Source organism: Malus sylvestris, chromosome 4 (assembly GCF_916048215.2).
Source record: "Malus sylvestris chromosome 4, drMalSylv7.2, whole genome shotgun sequence".
In the NCBI taxonomy this organism is placed as follows: Eukaryota; Viridiplantae; Streptophyta; class Magnoliopsida; order Rosales; family Rosaceae; genus Malus; species Malus sylvestris.
The window spans coordinates 5,491,000-5,501,117 of NC_062263.1; the positions used below are offsets into that span (position 1 = coordinate 5,491,000).

Consider the following 10,118-nt stretch of genomic DNA (forward strand, 5'->3'; position numbering starts at 1 on the left):
TACAAAAGGCACCCTTTAATGTCGGAATTTTTCTGTATCGTGCCTGTGACGTAGAAACAGGGACCTGATTCCGCCACGTGTACTCTCGTTTATGAGTGAATTTACCAAAATAGTGCAAGTGAATAATTAAACTTTTTCATGCGAGATTTGAATTTAATATTGGTTAAAGAAATAACATTAAATTTAGGGTAAATTACATAGTAGACCCTCATGTTTGAGGTCTATTACAATCGCATAAATCAACTTCAAAACATTTCACTTTCATATCTCAACTACTATTTTATTTCAATATAGTACATCCATTACATTTTCCATTTATTAATCCGTTAAATGCTGACGTGGCTGTCACATTTGTGCCATGAAAGAAAAGAAAAAACCAAAAGCTAAGAGAAATCACCCACCCCGTGAACCCTCCAAACCAGAAGCCTAGAAAGAAAATCCATCCCCCCTGGGCGACCCACCTCACCCAGAAAAACCACCCCCACGACCCTCCCTCACGTAGGAACGCCCCTCAAGCGACCCCCCTCACCCGCAACCCACCTCACCCAGAAACCCACATCCCTTCCTCTGCACCCACCCTCTTCCCTCCTCTATACACCCTCCACTCCTTAAATCCACACCCATTCCTCCTACCTCACGAACCCGGCAATGACGGGATCTGGGGTTTTTTTTTTTTTTTGGGTTGCAGGGGGAAGAAGATAAAGATGGGGGAGAAGACAGAAGGAGGAGGATGAGGGGTGGGGAAGACGAACTGAAGGGCTTTTTTTTTTTTTTTTTTTTTTTTTTTTTTTTTTTTTTTCTGGGTTGCAAGGGGAAGAAGATGAAGATGGGGAGGAGAGGAGAGGTTTCTGGATTTGGGGGTTGCGGGGAGAAGATAGCAAGAAGAGGGGGATAAGGTTTCAACTTTTTTTTCTTTTTTTTTAAGGAGATTTATCTTTTTTAAAAAAAAAATTAAAAATTATTATTTTTGCCATGTGGCACACATTTGGCAGCCACGTGGCACAAATGTGGCTGCCACATCAGCACTTAACGGATCAATGGATGAAAAATGTAACGGAGGTGATAGGAGTTAGTTACAACCGTGCGGAAGTGATAAAGATAACAAATATACGAATAATTAAAAACCACATTTCTAAAGTGCACTACTAACAGGAAGTGATAGGAGTTAGTTACAACCGTAAACACTCCTAATCAGAGCATAAAAAGTCTAGGTGCAGTCTAGTAAGCCCCAGTTTGGGGTTGAGGTGATTTTAAAAAAAGCTCATATGAAAAAAAGCTGGGAGTGTTTTTGGTGTTTGGTAAACTTAAAAAAAAGGGCTTATTTTGGAAGCTGCTGTGAGAATAAGCTGAAATCAAAGGAAAAAGCTGAAGCTGCAATTTGTAGCTTTGGAAAATTGGCTTTTTTTCAAAGCACATAGAACTACAGTGCTCCTTTAATGAAAAGATCCACTATCAGACTGCTTTTTTTTTCCAAAAGCACTTTTACAAAAAAGTTTACCAAACACTCTGCTGATTTATTTCACAGCCGCTTATTCTCACAGCACAGCCGCTTATTCTCACAGCAGCTTTTTTTCAAAGCACAGCAATACCAAACCAGCCCTAAGACTAGTACTAGTTACACAGTACCAAGAATGTCCTACTATTACACAAATAAGTCAGAACTGCCGACGATCCTGAGCCACCAACAACAAGCTTACTTAGAACCTAGAGGGGCGCAAAAACAGAAAACGTGAGTGGGCAAAAACAAATATTTTACAAAATCATTTCATTTATCAACATATCTAACCCCTCGTTGTAAAACATGTATAATTTTTCCCAAAATCAAGATATAAGCATATACATAAATATATATGAAATCATATCAATTCAATTCACGTATCACATAATCATAATCATATATATATGCCATGCCAAGATATAATAAAGTAAACAATCCAGGTAAGAATGATTTCATAGAAATATGATATGTTACCCAGAACCCTTGAGGTGGTCTATACGGCTGAATTCATAGCTTAAAAGTCAATCTAGCCCGAGTCACTACAATGACCTATACGGCAGTATACTGCACATAAGTCAGAATCACTAAAAAGGGTTTATACGACAAGATTGGGTGAAATATAATTATGTTCAATTCTATTCTCTCATAATAGCCGGGCGATAAATCGCTAGTCACCTATAAGTCGGAACCATGAATAAGGTTTGTACGACAAGACTGTGCACTTAAGTTGGATCCAATATGAGCATATAGTGTGGGAGGTGACGTAAATAAACAGGCCTGTACTTCACATCTCTAGCTAAATCACATTCACCCTAGGTGCAGTTTTATATTTTATGAGCTCAACCTTATTCAATCACATATCACATCATCGATAATTCACATAATCAAACATAACTTACCTGAACTTACCTGTGCTTCCACAACACCACAATTATATATATATGCAACTATGGAATGCATATTCAGAATATAAAAGCAATTGGCATATTAAATCAAAGCATACTTGCCTTAAAAATGCATTTATGGGAAATATATCAAGTATATAAGTATATACTGAAAACAAAAGCCCACTCACTGATATGTCGACGGGTTGTAACCCCCGAGTCGCCCCTGGATACGCTCGTCCTCGGGATAAGTCTCACCTATATGCGAATTGACTATAAAAACGTTATTTTAAAGCACATAGACAAAACTAGCTAATAACTTCTCATACATTGCTCAATTTTGGTATTTGAATATACCAACGTGACCTACACAACCTCACGAACATCGTGATATTTTTAAATAAATTTTTCTGTGGCTCACGCGCCCCTACGCGCCGGGGAGGGCGCGGCGTCACGCGCTCTCATGTGCATCATCTTCAACCTCCAGACGCCGGAATAGTGTCATCAGCGCCAGATTCTTGGCAGACCTACAACTGCCTATTTCTCGCTCGTTTTTGCACCATTTTCACGCAATTTATACCAGAATGAAGCTCTTAACTTGTAGAACACAATCATACTAATGTAAAGCTCTAAAAGTCACGGAATCTCACCGGAGAATTCCAAGAAAAACCGGCCAAACTTCGTCCACACGATCCCGAAGTCCAAAACCTTCAAACGAAGCACTCTAAGCTTCCTTGGGACCTCATAGAGTTCACTGTGAGCTTGGATTGTCCTAAAATATAACCATTCAAAAGTTCATGAATAGTGCTTAACTCAGAGCTTGAGTTTTCAACGTGATATCGAACGAGTTCTTACCTGAAATGGGTACCTTTGAACTCGAAATGGACTAAGGAACACAATGGTGTGCTCAAAACCTTCGATCTGTGACGATTTGGCTTGGTTCAAGGTTGTCCGTACGTATAGTAAGGAGAGAGAGAGAGAGAGTGAAACCGAGAGAGAGAAGAGAGAGCAAGGGAGAGTGAGAGAGAGAGAGAGAGAGAGAGAAAATATGTGTGGTCCGAACAGTTTGGGTCACCAATCAAAACAACAATTTCCTTACTTTCAAATTGGTCCAAAGACTTAGGAGAATAATGGAAATGGTTCCAAAATCCAACTTAAATCACACAATACACTTTAACATCCAAGGGTACAATTGTCATTTCATGTCATCGAAAATTAATTATTCGGGACAGGCTGTGACACTAACCCACCTTATATGTATATTTTTTTTAGTTTTATATTTATAACTTAATTAAATCCAATGGTTAAGATCTAATTTGATCAAATCCAATGGTAAAAAAAATATCTAACGGTTCAAATTTAAATCCAATACCTAAAGTAATTAATTTATTTTATTTTATGTGTTTTATATTCTTTCGTAGTGTTCCATGAGTTTCATGGTGTCGGTTTAGTGATTTTTCAATATTTTTCAGAATCTTAAATATTTTTAGGTTAAAATGTTTATAAAATTAAATTATGATAGTCTACATAATTTTTTTTAAAGTTACTTTAAGAAAGAAATTATCCTAAATTCATTCTTTAATAATCTCGGGCTAAATATTTAACCCAAAAATGTTAGAGGAGAAAAACTGTTTCTGGGTTTAAACCTAAATTTTCTAGGCAAAAAAATTTAGGTTTTAACCCAAGGATTGGAGATGGTCTTAACATTGATCTTGTGTTTCTTTTTATGTGCAATGAGAATATTTTTGCTCACCATCCTCAAATATGATGATATGCATCACTTTATTTATCATCGTTTGATGAGTTTATATTTCAAAATCTATGTAGGGATTAAACACAAATCTCAAAATTTAAACTAATTCATTAATAATAAGAATGGTGTTAGCATTATCATCACTTAAGAGTGGTGAGAAAAAATGCACGCCTTTACCACAGGTAGATACCATCATCAAAGCGCAATTTTTGTCTAGGTAACAACTCTAACCTTCCTTCCCTTCTGTTTACGAGTCTCGTGACAATTATCCTTCCCCAATTGGTTTTCTAACTCCAACTTTATCTAGGTTGCTATGACAGTTTTATTATGATTAGGGACGGATGGAAGTAGGGACTAAGGTGGTCCTAAGACCAATTAGAGTCTAGAAAATAAACATGTAATGGTCTTCTAAAGGTCCTCCAACTGTTTGGTATAAGTCATTTTTGTGCCTACTAAATGTTTGATGTAATGCATGCAAGGCATATCTTGATAGGTTGAGCCGACAACACTTGATAATTTTCGCTATATCACTAATTGGCTTGCTTCGGCATATGCCATTATCTGTTGACATGTGCGCAACATGGTTTGACTGTCAACTACAAGCCCGCCAAATTTTTTTTTTGCACGCTTCACACTATGTTTTTACATCTAAAAAATTAACATCGGGACCCCTCAAGATTCAAATTCTAAATATGATAGTATTATTTATCCTAACGGCGCTATAATATACCCATCGTCAAATCTCCTTGTGGCAACAATTCTTTATGGGGGTGTTTGTTTGCCTTCTTTAGCTCTCACTGGACTGGCTTAGATTAAAAATTAGTGCAATCCGTGTTTGTTCATTGGTGGGACTAAGTTTAATGGGACAAGGGAGGAATCGCCTCGACTAAATCCTTCACTAGGAGGTCTTAGCGAGGCCCCCCAAAAACAACGGGATTGCTAGTCTCGTCTCCCTCATCTGCAAGCAGCGTCCCACGAACCCACATGAGCAGCATCAACCCCCCTTCTCCAGTGACCAAACCAAAAACGTTTGTCGCTGATCTCCGTTGTCCCGCAAACCCATCGCCCTTTTAGCATCTGGGTCGATGATTTGGGGGCTTTTGCCATATGGGTCCATCTGAATGACGGCAAAGACGGGTCTTTTGCTACCTCAGCTTCGCTTTGCCCCTCCCATCTCCTTCTTCCCTGCTTCCCACAACCAGAAAACCCATACAAATTGAACCCAGAAAACCCAAAAGACCGAACTCAGAAAGCCCAAAAAGAGATGGAGGGACGGAGAGGGAGGAGAGAGTAACTTTGGGGATGATTTTGCAGGAAAATGGTTTTGAAGTGTTTTGCAGAAAAAAATGGAATTGAACTTTGAAGCATTTTGAAGGAAAAAATATGGGAGGAAAGGAAATAATGGGCAATGAAACCAAAGAGGAAGAAAGTACACTCTAGAGAGAGGTAGAACCGTAGAGAGTGTCTAGAATTTTTAGAAGGAAAAGGATGAATTCATAATAAAATATTATTATATATATATTAAATATTATAATTTATTAATTATTCTGTTTTTTAATCCAACACTGCACCAAACGCTTCACTAACTTAGTCTAGTTTAGTTTAATCTAAGTCAGTCCAACTTAGTTTCCGAAACTAGTTCAGTCCGAGATAATCCGGTACAACAAACGCACCCTATGAGTTTTCTATAAGAAATTGTTGTCTCTCTTTTAAAATGTGAAATAATATATATATGAATCCTTTAACAAGAGAGATCCTCATTTTTCTAAAAAAATGGGGATACCCTCTTGACAATTGGATTTGATTTTAATGAAATTGTGTGGTCTGTGATTTAATCTCAACTACACAATTTCATTAAAGCCAATACAACGGTTAAGAGAATGTCCTTTTTTTTTTTTTAGAAAAATAAGGATCCCTCTTGTTTAAGGGCCTGTATATGCGTGTGTGTGTGTATATATTAGGACGTGTGCATCTAGGGGAAATTAGTATAGTGTTAATTTTGTTTTACAAATATGTCGTTTTTATGAGGTGATTAGAGGGATACCTTATTGTCTCTACATGCTGCTGGTGCACCTTCACGTATTTGTATTTTCCTTGTGCTAACGGTGAATTATCAACGCAATTGAAAAAAGAAAAGAAGAGTATTCAAATTTTCGTTGTTGATTATATAAACATATTATTTTTTAAATGTAAAAATTGATAAGGACCGATTCATGTTTACTTACATGTATTGAAATTCAACACTTGCATTGTGTTGAAGTGCAATTTCACATAAGGGCCCAAGTTTGGTGGCTTCATTAAGGCATTGTATTTTTTTTGAGATTAAAAAGATTTACAGAAGTACGCCAGTCATCTTAACTACTATCGTGTGATTCATTAAAATCAGCATTAAAAATCGAACTTAGACAATATTAGGCTGGATCAAACCGTGGTTACACATGTTAAGTGTTTGAATATTATAAATATATGTGCCGTTCCTATTAGTTCAGGCTCAAGTTAAAAAGATTTTTGTGGCGATCGCGTCAAGCTGCATTGTTGTCCTTTTTCATTGGATAATTTTTTCTCTTTCTTTGCATTTGCACCACTTCCTAGTCATCTTACTTTTTTTTCGATGAAATCTGAGCATTCCTCCTTAAATTTTAGTCGAATAGGAATTTTGATTCATAAGATAAAAATTTGTGAGAATTAATTCGTAAACTTGTCAAAATGTGAAGCAATAGTTATTTTGGATAACGTCATTAAAATTTCTATCCTATTTTTTGCTCCTTAAACTATTTCTTTGGAACAGAAAAAATCATTGCTTGACATTATGGCATATTCATTGACTAATATTAACAGATTTTTAAATTAAAAAACACGAATGCTCCACTTTTCTCTCCTATTTTAATGAAGGCTATAACACAGTAGTGGGTTGAATGTCTTAATCATTTTAATTAGTGTCCTAACTTCAAATAAAAAGAAAGTTGTTGCCTCGAAGAGAAGATGAGACCAAGAGAAAATTTGCCTTTCGATATGACTGAGAAGAAGGTGTCGAGGCTAGAGATGGGGTACAACCAATATACGTGGCCTTGAAGCAAGAGAGATGACGATTCTCGGATTAATAATTTGTGTGTAACAATCGTTTATGAAGTCAGTTCTATCTTGGACTTGGATCCACAATCTATGTCTAATCCATAATACAACTAAATTGCATCAAATAACGGGTTGAGTTTATGTCCATTTTAATTGTACATATATAATCTTGTCTAGAAAGCTATGAAATGTGCACATGAAATAATCAAAAGAACAATACTTGGCTACTGAAAATTCAGCAATCACTCCTGTTTTTTTCCAATTAGATTTGTACACGTGTCCAAATAATTGAAATTGTAAACACAAGCTAGACATCTGTTCAAATCTAATTGAGTAAAAGTAGGAGTGACTGCTGAAAATTTAACAGCCAAGTATTGCTTATAATCAAATAAAAAAAAAGAAAAGAAAAAGAAATTAGGAGCAATAAGGGGGGCGTTCCAGCCATTTTGTGTTGGAAACAAAATTGAGGTTCACACTGTGAACGTGCTATTGAGGTTTCATATGGAAAAAGCCAGTTGTTTATTTTATATAATATTATTGAGTGCTGAGAGCCTGAAACAGTTGGGTTTCTTGGTTGCTTCACAAAATTGATAAAAAAAAAGGGACACAAATATAGAGCGCAGGATGACAAATCACAAATCTTAATTGCCAAGGACTAAATACGCTTAAAAGCATTCGGGGAAGCTTCCACAAGGGAATGCGTGTGTTGTGTGTTCATGTTGACATTACTCTCAACCAAAAGGAAAGACATAACGTGATGATGTTGTTACATACACTAACGCATAATATTAAATGTCACTTAGTACTATAATTCGATGATATTTCTTTTTATTTATATATGAGACGAAAAGTGTTTATGACGCAAATATATTGTCGTATAGAACAAAAAGTAAATATTGATCTAATATTATGGGTCAAACTTGGATGGGTTGGACACAAATATATCCAAGTCTAATTTAACTTTTAACCTAATTGAACATATTCTTTTTATATTTTTATTACAAGCAATATTCTTATTCTAAGCTATATTAAGGGGATAGGGGATGGTTTGAAACTGGAATAGTAAGTTCAAGAGAAAATCTTTTTCCACGAGTGAATTTAAATTCAGAGAAATTCCACTAAAACTCAACTCTCCCTCAACTCAAGCACTTGATGGGATGAGACCTTGGCCAAGCCAACATAACTAGAATTCTAGGTAACTTAACCCTTCTAATAGCGGTTGACAAAAAATTTCTGAAACAGACCCCATTTAACGATTACATGGTAATGAGTAGATATCATCGTGTAATTATAAGTGATCATGGGTATACATGAGTATATCGTGGTCAATGATCTATTGTACATGTTGAGTTAGGATTGTATTGACTTTTCACCTCGTCCGAATTACATCCTTAGTTGTTATAATGTGACCGTTCTAATTCAACGTATTTATTAAAAATGCTATAATACGACGATAAATTTCACCTGAAAAATGTTTTAATACGACGATAAATTTCATCCTAATTCAACGTCTTATTTATGAAAATTTAACAACTATTTTTCACCACAACAAACGAAACTTGAGTCGTTAAGTAATTTTATTGGGTAGTTTTGTTTTTAAGATTCAAGAAAGCCGTCTTCATTGTTGACCGAACCAGACTCCGTCTTCACATCCCAATCACAAGGAAAGATTCAGACAAAGTCGAAGATGCAGAGATCCAAAAGTGCTTCCAGAGTCTCCCCAGAGGACTTGCTTCTGGCCTCCTCCTCCCCCCAATCTTCAACCTTCAAACCAACCACAAACGACGGCTCAGATCACCACCAGCACGAACATCTGCATCTCCCCACCTACGATCCCCTCTCTCATGTGGCAAGGAAAGAACGGCGTCGTATCAGGTCCGCAGAGAACGCCATCCACTTGATACCTGTCCTGCTCGTCCTCTGCGCCATTGTCCTCTGGTTCTTTTCCAATCAAGGTACAATATACAATCTGCCCACTTTGCCATTTGGCCCCATATATTGTTGACATCATTTCTGCTTTTTTCCCTTCATTTATTCGAGTGCCAGTGTACTCTAAATTAATCTAAACTACGAGAGAGTTAAACTCGTAGAACGGGAGCACACTGCCCTAGTCAACTTAGCTAAGCCAAGTATCGAGTTTTGCTTTCGAATGCCGTGACATCAAAGGGAAAAATTAGCTGATTAGAAAGGACATGAATGAACTCTTTCTCAGTTCTAGTTGAAGTTTACAACTTTAGAATGGTCAAACGCCTTTGCGTGAATTGATTGTTTGGGTCCAAAAATTAATCTCTGCCTGTGCAATTTGAGAGAGTTAGAAACTGCAGTATTGGATTGATTGAAGCTAATTTGATTCCTTGGATCATATGATGCTTCTTGATGAATAATTTTTTACTATCCCGAAAAGCGGAACAACTTGTGAAGGCTTCCTGTGTTGGTCATATCTTTGAAATATTAGTTCAAGCCTTGTCTTTGGGTAACATTTTTTGTTGTCTTTTCGCTTTGGTTGCATTGCCGCTTCTATTGCTAGTGAAGTGAACCGAACAGATGCGTAGATATCCAAGTGATTTACTTTCTTTTGTTGTACAGAATGAAAGATACCAAGATTGATGAGAAGATCGTTTGGAGGAGCAGCTTTCCATTAAACATGGAGGAGTTGAAGCTGAAGAAACGGTTTATGAATCACTTTCGGGCGCTCTCTTATTCGAGAAAAGCTCTTCTCAGCAATTTAATGTGAATGTGAGATAACACGGGCATCGTTCGCTTTAGTTAGATGCCTTGATTGAAACATATATAAGTAAATCAGAAAGGTGTTCATAAGCAGTATAATGTCATGTACGATTAGTATTGTGAGATCCTTTCAAAAAAAAAAAAAAAAAAATTTCTCACTCATGCTTGACTGATTTTGAACTTA

At 36.6% G+C, this 10,118-nt stretch overlaps 1 protein-coding gene across 1 annotated transcript; it reads left to right on the top strand.

Moving 5' to 3' along the window:
- Positions 1 to 8,820: 8,820 nt before the first annotated feature.
- LOC126617676 (uncharacterized) lies at positions 8,821 to 10,118 on the top strand. Its single transcript, XM_050285725.1, has 2 exons — positions 8,821 to 9,162; positions 9,794 to 10,118. The coding sequence occupies exons 1-2, from the start codon at positions 8,895 to 8,897 to the stop codon at positions 9,796 to 9,798; spliced, it is 273 nt and encodes a 90-aa protein (XP_050141682.1). The 5' UTR covers positions 8,821 to 8,894; the 3' UTR covers positions 9,799 to 10,118.